The sequence below is a fragment of the Antennarius striatus genome, chromosome 6, assembly GCF_040054535.1.
Source record: "Antennarius striatus isolate MH-2024 chromosome 6, ASM4005453v1, whole genome shotgun sequence".
NCBI classification, from domain to species: domain Eukaryota; kingdom Metazoa; phylum Chordata; class Actinopteri; order Lophiiformes; family Antennariidae; genus Antennarius; species Antennarius striatus.
The window spans coordinates 20,299,670-20,324,081 of record NC_090781.1 but is presented as its reverse complement, the minus strand read 5'-3'; the positions used below and the strand labels follow the sequence as shown (position 1 = coordinate 20,324,081).

At 40.6% G+C, this 24,412-nt stretch overlaps 1 protein-coding gene across 1 annotated transcript; it reads right to left on the bottom strand.

The window, feature by feature from the left end:
* Nucleotides 1-1,194: 1,194 nt before the first annotated feature.
* On the bottom strand, nt 1,195-23,238 carry sacs (sacsin molecular chaperone). Its single transcript, XM_068318324.1, has 10 exons — nt 23,186-23,238; nt 22,228-22,378; nt 19,353-19,443; nt 19,184-19,269; nt 18,638-18,749; nt 18,337-18,483; nt 16,497-17,979; nt 16,084-16,175; nt 15,394-15,420; nt 1,195-14,444 (listed from the first exon to the last, which is right to left on the bottom strand). Exons 1-10 carry the CDS (start codon nt 23,206-23,208, stop codon nt 2,893-2,895), a joined length of 13,764 nt encoding a protein of 4,587 aa, XP_068174425.1. The 5' UTR covers nt 23,209-23,238; the 3' UTR covers nt 1,195-2,892.
* Nucleotides 23,239-24,412: the final 1,174 nt, after the last annotated feature.

Genomic DNA, 24,412 nt, shown 5'->3' with positions numbered 1-24,412 from the left:
AACGGAAAACCAGAAACGTTATAATTCTGTTTCTGTTTGGAACGAACCGATCGGCAAAAAATTCCGGTTCAAAGCTCTAGTCGCATCCATCTCTGCTGTCAGTCACCCTGCTTTTGACTAGTGGCGCAGGTACGAAGTGACGTCACTGCAGCCTACGGGTCCCTCAATGGGCCAAATTTAAACTTCTTGCGTATTGACTTGCCACTAACGATTAATTGCATTGATTTTTATAGCGCGTTAATTTGCAACCTAATTAATCTAATTAACGCGTTAAACTGACAGCCCTAAAACTTGACTGATGAAGAAAGAAACATACGAACAAATAGCCAACTGTCAAGCATGTTTATCAATGCGTCTTCGAGATGGAGCTGTTATATGTCAGAAAATAGCCGTCAAACTCCGTCCATTCTGTGTGTACATGTAAAGATGGGTCACACACACTGACGTCACAGCGGTTTTCGTCTCAGGTTAGATAATTTCCCCTGGCCTGGTAGCTGCAAGTAAAGGCTGTTCAGAATTTCTGTCAATCATAATTTACAAGGAGCGCTATTAACCGATTCAGGAACTATATTTTTTTGTTCTAACCGGTTCAGGAACGTCAATTCATGGGTGGAAAGTGAAACTGGAAACACTATAATACTGTTTCTGTTCGGAATGAACCGATTGGTAAAAAATTCTGGTTCAAAGCACAAGATAATAACACAAGATATTTGGCTCCTAAGCTGTTTGACCCATACATTTGACCAAAGTCAAAATATCATTAGCTGTATCTGGAATGGAATGTTTGTTTTTATCAGGATTAAGCTATTAATAATAAAAAAAAGTCTCAATAAAAAAAATGTCTATCAGTTAATGGGATAAGTGTGTAGACAGAGCCTTGGATCTAAAACCATAAATCCACATTTAACCTTTATTGCTGAAATAAAATAAAGTGCCACTTCGGCTGGCTTGAAAACTCAATTTCAATGCCACAAGCAATACATAACTGCGCTAATGTGTCTCCACATTAAAAAAATAAGTAGGCTGTTCTGCATTTTCCACAACATTAAATCAAGCATTAAAACTCATGTAAAAAAAAATTGGTAACTCAAAATTGTCAAAATACTGTAGGTTAAAAGTTGGACAGACCACATTTTTGAAATTTGTCTCCATTACTTAAAAACAACAGCAGACACAGTTTATTTAAGGGGAATTTATTGGGCCTTCCTTATGGCACGGTGCACATCGACATGTATTCTCCATGGTCTATTCCCACCCTTGGTTGAGTCACCTCAAGCTTAAAGTTTAATCAGACAGCAGGTATCAAGAAGCACATTGGACGTGATGTTTAAAAATGGCATTTGCAGAATATGGTCAGTATGTGTGTAGTCCTTTACATCAATAGTAAATTAAAATAATAAAAACACAAGTTCACTGCTGGTCTATGTTATGTAAACCAGAAGAGATAAAGTAGTCAAAAAGGTTTGATGGCAAAAGTAACATGTTAAAGATTGTGCCCAAATTATAGCAACTATACAGTATATGGCTCACTACTGTATCATTCTGTGCTTTAGAGAATTTCCCAACAGGCCATCATGGCAAAACAAATGACTTTTGAATGACTTGTTAAGGAAAGCTGAGCTACAGTCATAACACACATCTTGACAGCTGAGAGGACACATGATTATTCAGGTAAGGAAGCAAACCATTCACCAGCTGTTACAGTACGGAGCACAGACATTCAAAAGAGACATTAACCCATTTTTCTAAAGTAAAATAAAGGGTTTTCCATTCACAGTTGGATTCTCCCCACATTCTAGGGTGACAAAACACCACAAGTGCAAATGCATGTACTGTAATTTCCGGACTATTGAGTGCACCTGTCTATAAGCCACAGGTGTCAAGGTGTTGTAACATGCGATATCGACACAGACAGACTTTTAAACATGTTAATTAAGGCTTTTTTTCCTAACAAAGCATGTAACACTGCAGTAAAACATTGCTACCATGTCCAATGTCTCAATATCAATTCATTGATGCATGCAGCTGTCTTGCCACTGGACAGCCAGATCAATTGCCCTTAAAAGGTGCATCATATGGCTTCCATTGGATGTCTTCCATCATAAGGAGCGTGTGTGAGGCACAAAATATCTGTTCAAAACACAATCAAACTAAGGTATCATTATCTCTTCCTTATGTGTCTCGCATTTGTGTTAAAAAAGTAGCAACTTATAGTCCGGAGAATACGGTATATTACTTTCAGAAAAGTGCTTTACCCAAGAACAAATGACAGGCCACATGAGAGATACCTTTTATGGAAATGATATGACATCAACCAAAAACATACAAAAAACCAACAGCTTTTAAAAACAATAATTTCTAATTCCTTTGACTTGGAAATTGGAACACCTTGCATTACATGAATAGCAATATTTTAGATACAGAGACCATCAAATTCTCCATCCCACACATATCCCTTCAGTACATTCAACTTATTTCTTGCAAGTTTATGTATACATCTTCTTTTTCTAAAGATGTTTTTTTTAAAAAGTTGCTTATTTTTACAGTCAGAGCAAATTGTTCTCAATATGGGGACTTTGGTAAACAACGTATTGCTCAGGCATTTGTATGTACAGCATATTCAAATTTCTTTACACTTATTACAGCAAAATTATATTGACACAACTCAATACCTTATGGGAGCCATACATTTATTTATTATGCAGGGCCTACAGCACCTTCATCACATGTAGAAACTGCATATGTAACAAAAGCTGCCAGCTGGACACTTCTATTCTTCAATTCCAATTCAAAGTGACATACATGATCTGTATTGCACGCAACCACGAGTGTCCTCTGTTCCGCTGAGTATAATGCATACTGTAGTTTTACTGTCATCTGTCAGCAACAGTATTAAATTTTTTGCTGCACAAAGGTTTCAAGCTTTATGATAATCCGTGCGGTACATTCCATAACTCTCATTGCCACCTCAGATGTATATCTGTCATTGGGAATCTGTGGGAAAGGAAGAAGATCAGGATAGCGAGTTCTCAGGCTATCTACGCCATATCCTTCCAAGATCTGAACATCGCTGGCGAGGCCTGCTAATTGGGAGTGGTACTCCTCAACTTTTTGTGCAAGAGCAGTAGGTTTCACATCTTTGTCTGACTTTCCTCTAACTGAGTAGTCGGCAGCTATTAGTGCCAGCTTGGTGGCCAGGTAGCATTTGAAACAAACCCATTCATTTGCATTTTTATGAAGATCATTCCGAGCAGCAGAATAGTTTGCTCTTGCTTGTCTCAGCCATCTACGGGCTTCTACGGGATTTCCAACCGTCTTGAAAGTTGGAGGTACAAAGAATCGGTGAGAGTGTGATGAACCACCGTAACTTGTGTTATGTTCCCTGAAATGTTGCCTCTCTGACTTGTGATTGGTTGCTTCTTGGTTCCATGAAGAATAAAACCGTTGATATGAGAACTTCTCAGACTGGAATCGGGACGATGATGTGGAGTAAGATCTCCTTGAAGCTCTATCTGTATTTTGCTGGTCAGCAATAGATTGTTTCTCCATCCTGCTGATTTCTTTCTGTAAGTGCTTGAAGACTTCTGTGGCAATGTCTAGATTCTCTGCATTTTTGTCTGGATGCCATTTGAGATACAATCTGCGAATTATCTTCTTTCTCTCTACCTCCGAAAGCTTCCACGCTTGTTCGATGACTAAGGTCACTTCTTTTAGAATTTCAGGCAATGCATTAAGCTTGATCTTTTTAGGAGAATGTTTCTGAGTGGGGGGTCTGAGGTTTTCTTTCCTGGCAAACAGAGGAGGGATCATTTGTAGACCAGAGGAATGAGTGTTTGGACTCGTGGGCGTTGACGGAGCATTGGTGTCTCGAACATGAGAACTTTCATCTTGTCTTGAGAATTTGTACAAGTCAAGGGAACTGACTATTTTGTATTCACTGTAACCAATATCAATCTGGAAACATTTTCCAAGGAAATTTGTGTTTTCCTCTTCTTCTCTTCCTACTTCCTGAACAATGATAGCATATGTATAGGTAGGTTGATAGGACCCATACATATCTCCACCCTCCGAGTCTACAAGGTAACCCACATACTCCCCTGGATAAAATACATTCATTGGATCCATCAGGAGTGTGTGGTGTATCTCAGCTGGAATGGGGGTTCCAGGAAGGGGTAGTTCAAGTTTTGAAGGCTCAGTAGAGTCATACTTGACCCCAAGGTTGTCAAGTTTCTCTGTGATTCTGTAGATGTCATTACAGCCCAACATTGCAATTAGATAAGATGTGTCAGAAATCAAATTGTCTGTTGCAGACTTTAATGTCATTGCCAGTGCTAAGAGAAAATTAATGTCTTTGCTATCTGAATGCTGGATGTAGAGGTGAATCACAGCTGTCCCATACCTCTTGAGGAAGGCAAGCGTTTCACTGCGGCTGTTTGGGATTGGACTACATCCTTTAACTCTTAATGTAGTCTGGAGTTTCTCAAAACATGACACTTTCAGTCCTTCACAAAGTGCTTTGCAAAGACGTATTGCTTTTTCCTCATTCACAAGGTAAGCGTTGTCATTCTCATGCTTCATTATCCTGATCAGTCCAGTGATAAACTGCTCTGATGATAGCAACAGCTGAAGGCGACCTTGGAGAGAACAAAGAGCGCCAAACTGGCACATTTTTGGTGAATCCTCATCAAGTTGCTCTTCAAGAATACTACTCAATAGTCTTGGCCTTAGTTTCTGTGGAAGTAACATGATCAGTTTTGTGTGGAATGTGTAATCTTTGCCCAGATAACACTGACTCAGCTCAACAAGCATCTGAACTCCAACGTTACCTTGAATTCTGCTCTTGTAATGTGGAGCATCATCAAACACCAAGCCACTAGATTTTGCTAACCTGCCATCATGACTTGGCAGATAAAATATTAAATCTCTGAGGCTCTCGAGATCTTTGCGAATCTCCACCGGGTCGTTATGGAGAGCCTTGAACAGTCCTGAAACAACCCTTTTCACAGTTCTCATTTCATTTGGGTCAAGCTGCTTGCCTTCTGAAATTCTATAAATTCGCCAAAGTACTTCAATATACTGTTTGGTTGACACAACGTCTTCTGTACCAAGAAGTTTGAACAATTGATGGAAAGTACCAAGTTCTAAAGGTAATTTGTACAAGTAGGGTTTAAAGTCAGATTCATTGTCCAGATTGATGACAACCTCTTCTGGTTTCAGCAATTTCCAGCCATCATCAACCATGACAAATGCCACTCCACGCAGTTGGAAACGGAAATCTCTTTTATCTGCATTGAGGAACTCATATGTTGACCTTAAAACCTTGTTCCTGGTCTTTACCATGTCATCATCAGGAGCAGATATGTTGCAGATGTTCTTGCAGTTGCTTATGACTTTCTCCAGTGGTGGGTCTAAGTTGACACCTAACATGCTCAGCACATGGTCAAGTTGTTCCTGTCCAGACAATGTGCTACCCTCCTGGTCTGTTATGCTTGACGGTGTAGCTTTCTCAGGCAGAATTGGACAAGATGTCCAAAGCAAGTGAATGATATCTGTTTGCTTAAATTTTGGATTCACTTGAGAACCACTGAATCGAATCAGAGGTAGTGTTCCACTCATCTCTTGATACTGTGAATGAAGCTTGATGAGTTCTTTGGGCGCTCTCTCAGGACACAGGAATGTTATCATTGAGAGCTCCTTGAGAAAGGTACCCTGGAACAAGTCCACTCGCTCTTTGAAGACGTGATTCAAGAGAACATCGACAATGATTTGTACTTTTTCTTTGGTCCAGCTTTCTGTTTGGGATTTGATACTGACCTCTTTTGCAAACTGTAGAACTTGCTGCTGTGACACTTCATGCCTGAGACCAATATTTCTCAGAAAGGCTATCCAAGAGGTGTGTGACAATGTTCCATTCTTAGGCTTTGACACTTGCTCAACTTTCCTGAAAAAGTCCCTTGGTATAAATGACTTTGCATTTAGCATAACTTCAAACACTTTCTCTGTCTCATCATAGAAAAACTTGGTTGGCCTGAGCCTGTTTGAGTAGTCAAAGATGAACAAGAGATCTTCCAATTTCTCATAGAGCTGATCCTTCATCTGGCATGAGTCTTCTATTGACAAAAGCCTCTCCTTCAAGTAAACAATATGTTCAATTTTGGCAGTATAGGAAAGACTTTCAAACTTCGGCAGAATATGATGAAGGTAGATTTCTACATCATCAATAGGCATGCAGCCAAGGACTGTGTACAGCTCTTTCAGCTGTGGATTGTCAACAAGATAGGCAAAGGAGGTTGTGTGAGCCCATCTGTCAATGTCAGCAGTAGGAATACTTTTTGCAAGGACATAGTTCTCCCCACTGTTTGCAATGCTTATGTATCTCCCACTAACCGACTTAAAGCATGGAAGAACTTTTAAGCTCTGTGTATCCTGCTGAGAGAGGTTAACAAGGTTGCAGTTGAAATACAGCAAAAGAGCCTCACAGTCTTTGTCAGTCAGGTTTGCTACTTTAAATGCAGATGTCTGTATCATGTATTGTATAGCTTTCAGAACACTTGATGGACTTTCAATGTTTGCTGTGTGTTGTGCCAGAAAAGGCACGATGGGATTCTCTTTGAGACAGATTTTGTTCACGGCAAGCTGAATGCATCCTGCTTTCATCAGGATGGGAAACACTTTGTCATTTTGGCCATGTGGAAATATAATTATGCTCATCAAACTCAGAGGTACGAGCAAATCATGATCAGGAAGAACCATCTTTTCTCTGGCCATGAATTTGACTCCTGGTAGCAACGCCCAATCTTTCAAGATGTCCAGCACTGTGTCAAAACTAGGTTTCATGTGAACTTGATCCTCCTTAACAGCAATATTCTCACTGATGAAGCTCCATACATTCTTCAGCCAAGATTCACTTGCAAAGGTGTCTCTCCACTTTACAGGTATCCTTGTTCGACACTCTTTGGGGAGAACGGATCCCAGAAGGTCACCAAAGCAGCTTATGTCAAAGTTCTTTGCAATTCCTTCCTTGAAAAGGATACTGCTGTACCTCATGTACATTGTATTCATGAACATTTCCTTCCTTGATGAGATTAGCTCATGGTGCGATGTAAGGAACTTTTGTCTTTTGGAATCAAACACTTGCAGCATATTGTCCATTGTTATCAATAAAGGCAAGCCCTCAATTCTAATTTCATCCACTTCTATATCTTTGAAACAGTAGTCAACTAAAAGCTTCACATTGTGAAGTAGCTTGTAGTTTGACTGTTGGACACGGCAGGGGAGTTTCCCAACATGGCAAGACGTGTCCGGTGATGAGAAAGTGTGAAGAAAGTTGCGGACATCCTTTGGTGTGACATAACTGACTGGTATTCCTGCATTTTCCAAGCATAAGTAGAGATTTGCTGTCTCATCACAGCTGTGAATCAGGTTGAACCCAATATCCAGAAGCAAAGTTTTCAACCTGTAGATATTTTCAGCCACAGATTTCCTTGAGGTGATGTTGTACTCTGTGTTTTTCAAGTGCTGAAGCTCATCTTGTAGCAGATTATCAAAAAAGGCTCTGCCTTTGTTTGCTGTAGATGTATTCACCCATAAAATGTAAATGACAGAGTGGATTTCAGAGTTTTCATTGTGCACTGCTCTGACTACAGGAAGCAGGCGTTTCAGGTCAGCATGGATACAACTGTACACTGCTTTAACCAGGCAGTACCAATCTGGTTGTATGTCAATTCTGTTGACTGGGAAGAAGAACAAATATTTACGCAGTGTATCTTTAACAGCATGAAGTGGTGGTCCTTGTAAAACAGTCAAGGTGGGGTCAGGACCTGGGAAATATCTACGCTTCAGTTGAATCAGCAGCTCTACACAAGCAGGAGCTATCAGCGATGTCATCAAATTGTAATTCCAGTCACTCCTCACCCCAACCCCATTGTCATCTCTCCATAAATTTCTTCGAGCAGAGTCTAGGGCAAAATGTCCATTAACATGAAACGGCAAGCCTGTCTCAAGTGAAAGGGGTAAAAAGCAGAAGGCTCTGTGGGGCTTTTTATAGTTGTGGCTTACACATGCAGCTACCCCTCCACGTGGAAAGAGAGTTATGTCTTCATTTTTGTGAGCTGACACTACACTTTTTGAGACATTTTCAATGTTGGGGAAGCCTGATCGGTTGCAAATCATCCATGTGGTTAAATTTCCTTCAGTGTCTTCTATGTCCATTGAGTATGTTATCTGTTGGACTGGGATAGCAGTGAGCTGCTTTTTTTTGATCACACTATCAATGACCGAGGCATGAAACTGCTTGCGTTTTAGCCGATCACCATCTGTCAATTTGGCTGTCACAGAATAAAGCACTTTAAGTTCTCCAGATGCATGATCGATTTCACAGATTGAAATTTTCTCCATGTGGTTAAGGAACATTAGAAGTTCTGCTCCGTCAGTTTTGAGTTTCTCCAGCAGGTTGTGCACCATTCTATTCGATGCAGGGACTGAACTGATCTCTGATGTCTTTGCCATCTCCTTAGAGCGAATGGGAAATCTGAACATAGTGCTGCGTTCTAATTTAAAATGAACTCCTAAGTAAAGGTTTAGAACATCTGAAAACTGAGATCTGAAATCAGAATCTAAGTCTCTAAACATTCTCCCAGGGCTCATAGATGTAGCCCCTGGTGCATACTGTGCATGTGGATCAAAGATGCACAGAATATCATTGTTTGAGATGAACGATGGACAGTCAGTGATGTGATAGACGGAGTTAAATCCGATGCCATACTGCCCAGTTTTGCCTGGATTGGCCTCTTTTGTTCCTCTTCCAAGATTCTGTATGCCTCTGACATCATCCTCTGTAAAAGGCTGGTTGTTGTATACACAGAGGGCAGGGCCTTGAATTGGTATCCATTTATCATCAAATATTCTATCTGTGGGGTGTATCCTTGAGTCATACACAAAGGAAATTTCAGTGGCCTTGGCATCATCCGCATTTTGAAGCAACTCTTTGAGCATTTCTTTTTCTGATGGATAAGCATTGAGAATACTTTTTATCCTACTTGTGAGTTTTTCTTTCTGTCCAAACTCACTCCCAAGTGGTGTGAAGCAAACATTAGAGGCGTACCTTTCCAAAGCTTTGTGACGTTTTGGGACTGCTCCTAATTTCACAGCAACTTCTCTTGGAATATCCCCATGACAGTATTTAACAGAAGAGTCTCTGACTTTGATCCAAGGACAGTCGTTGTAGCACAATGATTTTGATGGCTGCAATGTTAGATTGGAGTCAGGTAACAGAATCCCACTGTAACTCACTTGGCAGGATTCTTGATTCTTGTCTCGTATTAAACCCCATATTCCTTCACTAATAACTCTGCGACACAACTGAAAGTTTTCCTCGGTGAGTGCCCTTCGCCCACAGTCTTGCTTCACTGTTTCAAGAATTGCTGAAAAATCTTCTACAGAGAAGCTGTGTTCTACTCCAACATTTTCAAACAGCTCACGACAGCTGTTTCTGTATTTGTTAGGCAGCTGATAGAGATGTGGAGTAGCATCAAAATTCAGATGGAAAGCAATTTTTGCGGGATTGACATAGGTGTTCTCCACCAGAATGGAATTGAAAGCTTTCAATTCCTCAGTTATTTGTCTTTTCGCATTTTCATCCTGCAGCATTTCCTCGTGAAGGAATTTGTAACAAGCATTTGTTATGTTTTCTTGGTACAGTGTGACTCCATCAAATGATTGAGACAGTTTTTTGAGTTGACTGATGACCAGTTCAAATGAGGGCTTTCTTATAAGACCAAGGCAGTCTTTCACCGCCAGTGACATTGAACCACAGCCTTTAAAAGATGGAGAGTTCTCATTCAGAATTGGTTTCATAAGACACACTGTGTCCTGATATTCAGTTGTGAAGAGTTCTCTTGCTGAGAACATTGTTGTCGGGGAAAAGTTGTTCCCATGCCATGGTAATGAGAAACCAGCAGGTCTTGTCAGGAATGGAAGGAATTTAATATCCTGCAGCTTTTGTAATAGCTCGGCTGGTCCTGGATCTGTCATCTTCAGTTTTTCATCGATAAGATTGAGTAGTATGCTGCTACGAAAACATGCAGCAGTGTGATCATTTACATTTAGATGAATAACTGATTGAACACGTTCAATCAGATCTTCCCATGACAGATCATCTTTAACCATGCCTAGTTGCACAAGCTTAACTAAGCACACAGGGTTTAGGTAGTCCTTAGAAGTCCCTTCGGGAAATCTCCCATCAACAGTGTTGTAGAGTTTAGCAACCCTTCCTTCCGGGTGAATGAGTCTGGAAGGTAAAACCAGTTCCTTATGTGGACCAGAGCATGGAATACAAGGGGTAACCCTCAGGATTGCAGCAAAATCTTCAAGTCTCTCATTCAAGACATAATGTATTAGAGGATCTCGAAGCTCTTTGTCAATTTCCTGGATGTGAGGGAAAAAGACGTCTGAAAAGAATTGCTTTTCTGTAAGAGTGTTCTCCATCAAATTCCCTTTACACCCAGCGTCATCAAATCCCTCCTTCACCCAGTCAGGTAGTTCAACGGCACAAAGATCTTCTGACCCACTCTTTCTGAGGTATTTCAAAAATATCTTGAAGGCAGCAGGACCAATGTCAGGCCTACAAAGCAAGGCATCATCAAGGAATCTGACACGATTGATTGACACCCATGTTTTGCCATCTGAGAAAACCTTTGAGTGGTCACTGTCACCTCCTTTGGCTATTTCTTGGTAGACACCCTGACTGATGAGCGCAAAGTCATCATGCACCTGACTTGGATCGGGCCATGCCGCGTAATAGTTGTAGTCAAGCAGTTCTCCACTTTCAGCCATTGAACGCAGCATTGTGAGTGCTGCTAAATAGCCCTGAACGATGACATGTCTCATGAAAACAGAATTCCACTGTCCTTTGGTGTCAGTCTTCCAGATCTCCTTCCGGTTGGATGTCACAGCAAAGCAACCATTAATATGGACTGGTAGGCCTGTTTTGATCCTGAGAGGTAAGTAACAGAAAACCTCTCCGATTGGTGTGGCATTCATCTTCACTGTCCATTTGTGATTCTCTTCCTCTGAGAGCAGAACAGCCACTCCTCCGCAAGGCACTAATCCAAGTCTTTTTCCGCTGTCACTCAGGGAAAACTTAAGTGCTTCACTTACATCCATACATGAGCAAATAAGCCAATTTGTGACCTCAACTGCCTTTTGGGGAATCTCATCTGTGAGTCTTCTTGTCTGAACACCTTTAGCAGCCATCTCAAAGTACTGGTTAGGATCTTCCTCTGAACCTCTGAACAGTGGTGAGTGGAGATCGACAATCCGTTTGAACACATTGTGAAATTCCTCCACCATAATTCGTATGATGCACCCAGACTTTGGAACATCAGCAGGTACTTTGTTACTACTTGCCACTTTCTTCATTTGCTTTGCAGCGGATTTCAAGATACTCAGTGGTCCATATGAGGCTTTGGATGACCACACACTTTTGTTGATGGTGACGACATCTTGCGCTCCAGCTGGATTTGGCTCCTCATATTTCAAATATTTTAAGACCATACTTCCAACATGCTGAGTAAACAGAATGAATCGATGGCCACATATGCTGAATTCATCAACGAGTGAATAGATGTCTGTGGTGTTGTAGTAAAGACTACTGATTTCACTTTGTGACGCTTCTTGCTCAGTTCTGAATGGAAGTCTGAACAGTGTACCGTTGTATTTATACGGGGAGTCCTGAGCTAGAGGAAGCTGACAATTAAACACATTAATGAAAGGTTTGAACTGGTTGGGAAACTTTCTCAGTCTTTTTTGTTGTTTGCTCCAATTGATTTTGATCCCTGGATTAGATCTGTCTCTGATGTGCTTGCTGATGTGATTGATGTTTGGATCAAACATGATCATGAACTCTCTGCTCATTATGATGGGAATGTCAGTGATGTGATAAACTGAGTTGAAGCCCAAGCCAAACTTTCCAACTTTGTCTGCTTCACATCTTTTCATTGAGCCACCTAATCTTGTTATGTTCAGAAAGTCTGTGTCTGAGAATACAGAGTTGTTGTACGACCACAAGGAGGGACCATGACAAGCGATCATTCCAGGGTCAAGGAGATTCTCTCGAATATCAGTGTTTTTTCTCATGTCAATGAGGAAACTGCACTCTATAGCACTTGCATCATCAGCATTCTGCAGGAGCTCTTTAAAAATGTCTGCAACAGATGGATATTCCTCCAAGATGTTCTTTATTCGCACTGTTAGAGGTTCTCGCTGGCCTGATTGTTCAAAACCAAGATTCTCTGGGTTTATCAACCTTGTACTCAAACATGGCACCTTCAGCCACTCCGCGGTTTTCATGGGTATGTCATCATGTATTAGTATAATGGGCTCTGATGCATCCTCAAGTAAGTCATTCAAATCATCAACCTTGATGTCACAGTAGGTGCATTCATGAATGGGCTTCATTGCTAATTTGGTGGGGTCCTTGTAGCAAAGAATAGGCACATAAATCTTGGTATCAACAGGTATCTGACTGTTGTACAGCCATCTCAGTATGTTAATCAAAAGTAGGATATCGTGTTTAGCATCCTCTTTAGTAATCTCTTCTTCACATCGTTGTCGGATGGTGTTGATGACTTCAAACACGTGGCTTGGGACAACCTCTTCTACTGCACCACAAAACTTGAAAAGCTTGTGAAATTTCCTAATTGTTTTTGGTAGAGAGTACAGGTAAGGCTGCAGGTCAAGATCAGGCAGGGGCTTTAGGACAGTCTGGCCAGGTGATGAGAATGTCTTGCCTGTCCACACCCAATCAAAAGGCAGTGATTTCATTGCTTCTCTAGCATCCTCAAGATGAACCTGCATGAAACCATAAATCTCAAATAAGATCTGCTGGAATTGATACCAATCCTCCGTGGTGAATGCCTGAGATTTATGCCAGTCGTTTACCGCTTTCAGGTGTTGTAATACTTGATCCACCTGTGGTGCAACAGCTAGTTTCAGTGCTTTCTTCATTCCTGCTGATGTGTGTTCAACCAATGCTACTGCAGATCCTACAAGCACTGCATGGGATATATCACACATGTCAGAAAAAGAGCTAATATTGACAGTATCCCCAACCCAAGCAAGAGATTTGGGGTAGGTTGGAGGTCTTTCTTTGCAGACGGGCACCCATTTGATTTTGAGCAATGATGTTTGAGCATCAGTTGATTTTACCAGCTTGGTTTGTCTGTTTAGTATTTGCAGAAGTGTTTTCGCCTTTCTGATAATGAACTCCCACTCAGGGTCCTTGTTGTTTTGCAACTCCTCTATTTTCTTTGCCACGTTGAGTGCATCCTTTTCAGTGAGCTGTACTTCATTTCTTAGTCCCAGCTGTCTGAGTGAATGAAGAATGTCAGGGGAAGATGTGAAAGTACTAGTGGGAAACTTGGTTTTCTCTTCCTTGTAGAAGAGATTCTGTAAAATCTCAAGCTCAGGATCAAAAAGATCAGAGGCTTTCACTGACTTTCCGCAAGGCAGCTGAATAAATTTAAGAGCAGAAAGCCACCCAATTACAGATGAGTTTTCATTTTTTAGAAATGCCAAATGTTTAAGTGCCCAAAACATGATTTGGGTTGTCTCATCTGTAGTGTAGAACCCTCTCTCAATATCCTGAATAATGATCTTCAAACATTCGGTAGTTTTCACTTGCTGTACTTTTAGAATCTTGATGAGGCGGATTGATTCTTCATCACAGCAGCCCACAAGATTTACAGATAATTTCACATCTGGTGGATACTTGGCTCTATGATGCAAAGCTCTAGCGCCTCTTAGTGATGTGAATGCTGAAACACCATCAGAGCAGGTCCCCACTTTCTCAAAAATGGAAAGCTCTAGCAGGGTATGCTTTTCTCTCTCTGTAGTATCAGACAGTCCAGCAAGAAAGTTTCTGAGCGTGATCTTCTCTTGTACCGAGAAAGAAGAGACTAGGCTGGACAGCCGTTGTGTTGGCAGTCTATCCATGATGTGCAGAAGCACCGCAGGAGAAATTGGGTGGATGTAATTCTTGAGCAGAGGGTGCCGCAAACATGAATCCATGTTTTTCATTACTACGCCTCCGATTTTTTCAATTATTTCAAGAAGGTTCTCAGAAAGCAGTGCTTCTTCTTTTTCCACAAGTACTATGGGGGATGGAGTTTTGAGACGCAGAAGGTTGACCATTTCCATGTTTTCCGCAAGTGGTACAAGAGGGATCAAAGGCATGTCTTCAAATGTATTTAGGTCATCAGCAAAATTTATGTAGAGATGTTTCCAAATCATCTTCATCCAAGGAACTGTAGGATGCTTTAACTCTCTATTTCCGGGTTCCCACTGAACAACGAAGTCTCTAGCTGGCCAGGCTGTTGTTAAGATATCCTTGATGAGCCGAGCTGATCTCTCAGGGTTCAGCAATTGGAGCTGAGTACAGGGTCTTCCTGTTGAAATAAATATCATAATAAAGGAAAGGGAGATTACATTATTTTTATAGAGCTCGCAACATGCTAATGATCAAACTTTGCTGTAAACAAATTTTCTTTACTTATTGAGATATGACAAAACACAAATTCTTGTTCAGAAGAGATGCAACACTAAGTTGAAAGTATAACACGCTACTAACATGTCTCCTTTTTTGGAAATCTGATGAAACATTGCTACTATTGCAGAAACTGTCAGTATTATTTTAGCAATCTAATCGTAACAATGTTAGATTCCCAAACAATTCTACATCTTTACTCAGTAATTCTCAGCTGATGGTGTATCCATCCACCAACTAGTGGTGATGTCCCGAAGCAGGGCTCATTTCTCAGATTTTGCTTGTATGTCGAACAAAACATGGACAGTGCGATGGGTTGTATCTCAAATAACTCGTATATCTAGTGACTCTAACCTCAAGGTACAACTGTACTTTGAATGTTAATGCTGAAAAAACATGACTTACAAATAATTAGTAAATGGACAATCAACATTTAGGATTTGCAACTATATATCAGCACAAGTAAGCACTGCAAAGGTAAACCATGCACAAACACTAGCAAAAAACATATTCTGTACACAGACACATACACACACACACACACACACACACACACACACACACACACACACACACACACACACACACACATTCTTGACACACTGAGTTAGGAAAACCATTTTTGAAAAAGATTAATAACTTCACACTCCATGTCATAAAGTTCATCATGAAATTCTGGAGAAAATCTCGACAAAATAAGCTGCTGATCAGTGAATCTGTTTCACTTAAAACTAAATCTGGGAGGTGCTTCTCCTGCAGTTTTCTGTCTTCAGCTACCACAGTCCTACTTACTGTCATGCATTTACTTACATTAAAGGCAATCAATATGTAACACACACTGAAATACCTACCAGAGTATCCCCACAGAAATTGTTGCACTGCAATTCAAGTGAAACATTTTTAGAGTTCTAATACCTAGAGGCACATCAGATTTTTAAATATTTGACGGATCAAATTTTACCCGCAGTAGCTGAACTGAGAGGAGGAGACTGGTTTAGAATAACACCGCAGTAATATGCTAACATCACCCACGGGGCCGAGGTCAGAACGAACAACAGAGTTAAGTGTTAAGAAATGTAATATTCTCTGAATCAATGGTTTGTCTATTACTCAGCATGTCTTCTGCAAAATTGACGTCACCCAGGGCCTGATCTTGACGATCACGTGGAACGTGCAGCACAAAACTACTCTTCTGTAAATCAATCTTTTTTCCTTTTACGCCCTTCGAAAGTATCAAAAAGCAGCACCACATTTAATGACCTGTTGGATTTGCAAGACAGTAAGGTGATCTAGTATTATTAACAACATGGCTGAACCACAGAATTCAGAAATGGACATTTTGTACTTGTCTAGGAATCATTATTTTCATGGGGCATGGTTCTCAAAAATCTGTGTATCTAAGCAAATACTTTTAGGGACAGTTTGTTCAAAATATTTTATAGAATAAAAATGTTCTGGTCTGTGCTTAGGATGAAAAGTATTTAAAAATAGATGTATTTTTTGTCAAAGTGATTACATGCATAATTTATGTGTTACATTACCTCTGCTTTTGGCTGCTTTTGTCAGACCATCCATTACTGAAGGTTTAATATTCTCCAGAACGAACCGACCCTCAAGCCCCGGGTACAGACACCTTAGGAAAAAGCAAAATGAAAAATGTTGAAGAGTTTGACAAAAATCCAATTCTACATGCACATGTGTTTTGATGCTGAATAATATCTATATGTAATTCTTGACAAACACATTGATCACGACATTTGACTCCATAAAACAAGATACATTAAGGACCACATTTATGTTCATGAAAATACTGCCAAATTAGCAAAATAACTTTTGCACAATGAGCATTTTATATTTACATGAAATTATGGTGTGATTATTCATAGGCAGACGTAATTATAGAAGAAGTGTCATCTTGGTGTGATGGAAATACACTTTTACAATTCATCTGTACCTGGGGTATTCATCAGATGCAATGTAAATGGCGTCTTTTTCATTGACAGAGGATGAAAATGCAGCAAATGTCTCATCTTGCAGTGGCAGGAGTTCTAGTCCAATCAGGTCGCTGTAATTGGCGTCACTGAGCACAAACTCTAACAGCAGCAGTTTCTCTCGTGAGGGACCTTTGTGTTTGTACTTCCTGATCACCTGCCGCAGCAAAGATGGAGTAACCTTCCTCATTTCCATGCCCTCTGTTGCATAGGTGGTCAACGCAAAGTCAATGGCGACAGGTACCTTTGCCACCTGCATCTCTGAGCTTTGGAGGTAGTTGATCACAGTCTCTGCAGTGTCTTTTTCTATGTCCAGCTCTGAGAAAACAGCCTGGTCCACATGGACCCAGCTCTCACTGAGGGCATAGATTATTTGCTGCTGCAGCAAGCCATGAAACAGTGGCTGAAGAATGGGTTTCCAGTGGGACTTGACCTGCTTATGGTCTGGCCAGGCCCGATAGGTATCTGTAGGGGACAGTGGAAAGTCTTGGTCCTTTTTTGTCTGTACCCTTTTTATAGCATCAGAGATAAGTGTAAAGTAAGCCCTCGGGATGACAGTGATTATAAGCAGCTCATTCCACAAGGCAGCTGGATCCCGCCACTGGTCCACTTCCCGCCATTTGATACTCCGACGATTGTCAGTGAGTCCAAAGAAGCCGCTGACATGAACCGGAAGCCCTGTCTCACTTTCCTCCCCAGGAGGAAGGGGAAGGAAGCAGAAAGCTCGTCCTGAGAAACCAGATGTGGCGCCATCATCTTCTGTGTTGGTCAGAGTGAGAGGCAAAGCAATGCCAATCATCGGCATGAACTTCAAATCATCTGCAAGGGAGTCCAACTCAGCACTCATTCCCCTCCCCCCTACTCCATTACAAATCAGCCAGGTCATCCTCTGAGACTCTTTAGCTGTTTCATCCAGAGTCTCTATGTTGACCTGGTAGGTGACACATGTGACAATGGAACTGGGTACACCATTACTGTAGTTGTCTATAGCTTGACCCAGTGTCTTCAGTGAATTCGGTCTTTCCAACTTATCAGCATTTTCTGTTGCTGTCACCTGGAATAACATACGTTCTGTTCCATCAGACTCACGGACATGCAAAGAGATCTTCTGGACACTCTTGAGGAAGAGAAGCACCGTATCTGCATCTGCCTTGAAAGATTCAAAGAGCTCCAGGACCTTTTCTTTGTTGTAAATGTTGCTACTGAGCTGGGAGGGTGTCAGCCTCAATGGGAAACGGAATAACGTTCCAGGAAAGTTACCGTCCTTCATGGTTTTTTCAGAGCTACCAAAAATTCCAATGTAGGGAGCAAACTGGTCGGTCATTTCTGTGATCTCCTTAATGTCTGTCTTCAAATTCCAACATTGTCCAGACTCATGTACTCCAAAGAGGGTCTGGTGGGGGTCCAGCATGGCAATCTGGTCTCCACTGAATATACTGGGAACATCTAACCATTGAGAAGAGAAAGCATACAAAAATTATGACTGTTGTCATTTGGTGATACAAAATACACAACCTTTCCCATTATCTTCTTTTTAAATGTGCTATTTTCCTGCATTTTATGCGTTTCATATCTGTATGAAGTAAATATCTTCCTGTTTTTCACTGCTTTTATACTAAACAATACATTTTAAAATGTCATACTTTCCTTTTTTGAAAATTGGAACGGGTGTTTTTTAAGAGCAAACAAATGTTGAAGTAATAATATTCCAAGATTTCTAATGACTGATTCTCCATGTGGCAATTCTTCATAGTGCAAATGAATATTCAATATAGTCATCAGCATTTTAGGACACCCCCCCACCTGTAACGTGGTACACAGAATTGAAGCCAATCCCAAATCGTCCAACTTTCAAAGGATCCTCTCTCTTCCTGCTTCTCGCAATTTCCTGAATTCCATTCCAGTCCTCCACAGTGAACACAGCATCATTGTAGACATAGAGAGCCGTACCTGGAATACGGTGAGTTAAAATAACAGCAGCACCAACTAGTTGAAAAACATAGATCCTCACAGACACGAGAAGCTGAACTATTATCCTCCAATGGAAATGTAGCATCTGTTTGCTAAGCTATCCTGGGATACTTTTATTTCTGTAACTGCTCACCCTGATGCTGAGCCATGTCAGGGGACCACAGCGACTCCACTCCATACTCCGTTTCATCGTACATGAACTTGACCTCCGAAGCTCCAGCATCCTCAGCATTTTGAATCAATTCCTTCAAAATATAACAAATGCATTCTTTTACAAAAGGACGTGGATTATCTTGGGTTTGAGAAATATAACTTCGACAATGACAAAAAAAAAGGCCAAGCTTCTTTTTTTTTGCAAGTTTAACAAATATTCAACCCCGATCCCATGACATCTGTGTTACTGATTATAGTCTTTGCCTGGGAGACATCTCAACAATAGTTTCTTGTTAATGCAGCAACAGATAGAGGGGGAATTGTACTCAGAATAAAAACCATGAAATCTGTGTCCAAGGACAGGGATGTCCTGGCTATCGGGGGGGAAAAAACAATTTGTGGTTTTTTTTTCTATTCTCTTTCCTTTTTGAGGGACAGATATCAAGCGAATATTCACAAGGTGGTGATGCAAGATGCATTTAATATCAACGATGAATGTCAACTGACAATATGGGTTCACTTTTACCTTCAGAATCTGTCCACCCTCAGGATACCTTCTCAGAATGTCTTTCAAAAATTCAACGAGGGGTGGTGTCGTCTGTCCAAACCTCCCTGTGAAAGCCACGCTGAATAATGAGCACAACTGGAGGAACTGTAACTGTCATTTTCCAGCAATGCAGTGGTTTCAATCCTACCTCCTCCTTTAAGGCCTCTGCCCTCCAGAGTTACGGACACCTCTGAGCTTCCATCGGCTACCAAGGTCCTCATCAGCTCGCCATCATCAAGCTAAGAGGGGTTGATTGTGCAGACAAAGCATAACTTGATATACGACCAAATTGTATAAGGAGGTGACATTAATTTGAAGGATCAGTCAGTTTTATTGAGAAAATAGTCTTGCAGAAATGTGCAAAAAAAAATCTTCAACAAATTATATCTCAACAAAAACAAATTTTGTTAGAAAATTCTTCAGTTATTGATGCCGTTTACGATGGACTGTAACTGTGTGGCAGAAGATGTTATTATGAAAGATTATGAATAATAAAAAACCATTGTCATAAACTGGATTTTATTACCCAGTGCATCCATAATGCTGCATTTAATACATGTACAACCGACTATAAATTTTATGACACCTATTAACATACTTCTAGTTCCTCCCATCAAGATTAATGCATCGTCAGTCCCTCACATCAGCAACTGCTAAATCTTTTGGGATGTTTTATTGCACCCATTATTATGGCATCTTTTCCTAGGGCACCTTTCAAAATTGATGTAGCAGGGAACAGGAGCTGATTCCAGTTCTGACTCTGCTGCCTTGCTGTTCGAGGCTTTTCAAGGTGACTGCAGCGGGTCGGCTGCACTCAGCAGTCTTTGTATATCATTGTGTTGCCTCACATACTGAGCTAAACCCTCAGCTTAAATGTTTTCCCCATTTGGCTTCAGAACTGAAAGCATCTATAAACAGATATTTACAAAAAAACTTTTCAATTAGCATCCAAAAAGTTAAACCTGCCTTTCACATTTTTCTACAGTGCCTAAAAACACTCTTGGTTCAGTACGGTGCCTCCTCCATCAGACTGAAATGTAGATTTACTACTGGAATATTGTTCAATTCAAGCAGGTATTTTTGCTCCTGTTATTTAAATCTGTTGTCTGAATTGTAGGCTTGACCTTGTGCATGCATCTGCTATCAGTTTGTGGGTGTTGGCTGCAGCTGATTTCTATGTATGAGCTCATGAAGCACTGCCAAGAGCTGACCATCACCTGGTGCTTTCCATCAGCTGAGCAAGAGACTGGGGTAAACTCCAGTCATGTTTAAACCTACACAGCTATCACCAATAACCACATAGAAACTGATAGATAAACCTGGGTTTTAAATAGACAGTTAAAGAGACAGATCGAAGTGGAATGATACTACTTCCACTGTTGTGCACGGCAACATTTTTGTGACTGAAAATAATTTCGGAAAGTCTATTTATGATGAAACTAGGCTGCACTCATGAGAGTGCATAGCTCCTCCAATGTCACTGTCATTAAAACCTGAACCATTGAAAGGTTAGAGGGATGAATGAACAAATCAGTCTTAAAAATGAGTGTCACACACAGGCAATAAATGAATATATAAAGATCTTTCATCTGCTATTGGCCAGATAATTAATATACACTACTGGTCAAAAGTTTAAGAACAGCCACATTTCCAGTTTTGTATTGAAGATCAAGTCCATTGAACAACTTGAAATTGTACAACACACTTTGGTATCATACCTTTTTGAGCATTACTTAAACAGTATTGTACTGCAGAAAGTACAGTATTTTCTGCACTATAAGGTGCACTGGATTATAAGGCGCACCTTTAATGAGTTGTGTATTTTAGAATTTATTTAATATTTAAGGTGCACCGGATTATAAGGCGCACTGTGTGTTTATGAGAAAATTATAGGCTTCTATGTGCGCCTCATAGTGTGGAAAATACTGTAGTGTGTTACCATAAAAATGGCAAAGAAATGGCAATTAATGATAGAAGAGAGACAGACTATCATAACACTTAATAATGAGGGTCTTTCCTAAAGATAAATAGCCAAGTAAGTCAAGGTGTCAGTAAGCACAGTGTCCTTCACCATCAAAAGGAACTCAGAAAGTGGGTGAATGCTGACAGGAAGAGGTCTGGCAGACCCACAGCCACAACAAAATCAGAAGTTTCTGAGAGTCAACAGCTTGCATGACAGGTTGCTCACAGGACAACAGCTTCAAGCACAGCTCAATAGTGATCGTGGTGAGCAAGTCTCAGTTTCAACTGTGAAGAGAAGACTTGCAGGTTTGATGGGTCGAGTTGCAGGAAGAAGGTCATTCCTGAGACTACAGAAAAAGAAAAAGAGGCTTGCCTGGGCCATGAACCACCGCTAGTAGACTGCTGAAAACTGAACAAAGTTTTTATGGGCTGATGAATCTAAATTTTACATCTTCAGTTTATCCTTGGATGTGCCTAGTTGGTCAGGGGTTCATCCTACAGCAAGATAATAACCCAAAACATTAGTCCAAGCTATACCAGAACTACCTTAAGAAAAAACAAGTGGGTATTCTTGAGAACATGGGGTGTCCAACTCTGTCTCCAGATTTAAACCCCATCGAGCTGATTTGCGGACAGAAGAACTGGACAGAAGAAGGAAAGCAAAACAACTTCCACTACAAGTGCTACACATTTATGGGAACTTCTGCAAACAGAGTTGGGAAGAACGTTCTGAAGAATATTTGATGTACATTGTACAAAGAATTTCACAAGTGTGTTCATTTGTTATCTCTGCCAAAGGTGGCAAATTTGATGAGTTGAAATTTTAAAATTGATTCCATTGTTTCTTTTTTAAGTGAAATTGTTTGTTTGATGCTTTAATTTCAGAGTACAATGAGACGTTAAACTGGATCATTTCCAATGAAATTCTGGAAAAATTGGGATGTTCTAAAACTTATGACTGGTTGTGTGCTTTGTTTTAACAATATAGATGTGACATCCTGACACCTGGGGAAACATAAAATTGCGTATTTTGCAGCTCTGCAGCAAACTGGAAAACATACCTCTTTCCCATTGTGGGTCAGTCGTTGCTCTTTGACAGGCAGGCTAGTCTCCTCGTACAGCAGCTGTTTGACATCTTGGACGGTCATGAAGTGAGAGATCTGATACGACCTTAAGCCAATGTACTCGTGACGAACTGTCACCCATGGCAACCTAAAAATTACATGTGCAAATTTAGTTTGAGGTTAAAGTTAACACTTTAACTGTGCGGGAGTAGGGTTATTGTAAAACGGTCATCATGGAAAAATTCCTTATAAGTCTGGATTTCCCAGTTCTCAAAATAAGATTGTTTTTTCATCACTTTTGGTGTAGCTCTGGGTGAAGGTTGGAATCCAGGGATATTGATCGTGCACATGGATTTGATTTCATGTAAAACAACATTTAGGCTTTGATTTGGAAGTACAATGTCTGCTGACTCCTTGCAAAGATCATTATAAGAGTGAATCACAAGGCGTCCATCCAGTCTTGCTTACAGCCATTATTGATCACAGTTTAGGTAAGGAAGAAACATGAGAATGGACACCTCAGCAGGTCCATCTGCTTCTGGTCCATTAGGGTCATTTAGACATGTTTGAGGTTCGACATTTTGGGATCAGTGTGCAAGATTGATTGATATCATCCTGAAGAGAGATGCTTTGTTTTGCATCATACCTGTCATTTTGCCCACCCCCGATTCAATTTCTGCTCAGGGCCCCTGCTCAGGCTTGAATCAGTTCTGTGATTCGCTGGAGCTACAGTGGGTGTGGCGGCCAGGAGGGGAACGTGGAAAAGCCCTGCAGCCCATTCTAAAGGGTGATTGGTTAATACATTGTTAATACAGTATTGAGAAACACACGCACTGCCAGGTGTTATTCCTGTGATGTGTTTGCTCCTCAGCCAATGAGCAAGCTGAAGCTGCGGTGGGTCCCAGGAGGGATCTATCAATATTAAGATCAATACTGTATTGGGCATTGATCTTACCACGGGTCCGGACAGCTGGTCATCTCGTTGTTGCTTTGTGTCCCAGCACATCCACATTCATCGGACTATCTTCCGCACTGAGCGCAGGGATACTCCACCCGGAGAACAGCTGTCGCAAGACGAGAAAACCGTTACATGGTTTTAAAAAAACAACAACACACCAGGCTGTTCTGCGTAACTGGGTGATAAACATTTATCAAACCATGCTTGGTGATTCCATGACACACAATAAATGGATATGTTATTGTGACTGTCGCTAAGAGGTTTTCTTTCAATCGTGTCTCGCCGGTGCCGGGTGATTTGTTCAGCCTCTTTGGGATGGTTATCTCGCTATACAAACAACTCACTTGATTTCCAGCGCACACCACTAACGGTCCCCCGATACATTTCTCTGCAGGATGTATTCCTGGAAATAATAACAACAACAATACTTATTTCCCTCCACCAACAAACACCGACTCCTTCAAAGGCGATGTTCTAATAATAAAAAATTACACCGCGCGGGTGCAAACCTCCGCAGACGGAGCGAGATGATTCCCTCCCATTCACTTCCGCATCGTCTTAAATTTCGTCAACTCCACTTGGCGGCCTCGATTACCTTTTAATTTTAGATCGAGGGACATCTGCGGAGTGCCATTAAAAACAAACTATATATATTTTCATCTACATGTCTTATTTTAATTTAATATGTCTCTGCTAAGTCTACAACACGGAAACAGACCGGTGAGGCGCAATGTTTCATTTGCGCATGCGTGTTATCGTACTTTCGCTCTTCTAATTCGCGTTGATTCTTTTGAGTATTAAAAAGCGCATCGTTGTCAAGTTTGCTAACTAGGTTTTAGTTGTGTTTAGTTAGTGTTATCGACTATGTGGTGTTTGTTTCTCAGTTGAGTCGTATGCTCTACAGAGACTACTTAGAATCCAAGAGCTTTCACTCTCGGGTATATTCTCCATTTAGCCCAGGGTTAGAGAAATAACTAACTGAACGGTTCTCATGTTATTCATCCTCTGTTTTCGTTATGTTTACTTTGTTTTAGTCGGATATATATATATATATATATATATATATATATATATATATATATATATATATATATATATAATTTATATAATTTATATATATATATTTATATATATATAAATAAAATCCCTTGATCGTATACAGCTGTGTTAATCGATTTTATGTCAGCTTGAGGTCAGAGTGTAACGCACACTGGCCTGTGGTTG

Excerpts from the sequence above, each read along its gene's own strand:
- sacs (XM_068318324.1), bottom strand. The coding sequence starts at position 23,208 with ATGACCAGCTGTCCGGACCCGTG. Across the intron at positions 18,750-19,183 it reads AGGGTGGACAGATTCTGAAG|GAATTGATTCAAAATGCTGA; the intron begins GTAAAAGTGAAC and ends TATATTTTGAAG. Across the intron at positions 18,484-18,637 it reads TGACATGGCTCAGCATCAGG|GTACGGCTCTCTATGTCTAC; the intron begins GTGAGCAGTTAC and ends ACCGTATTCCAG.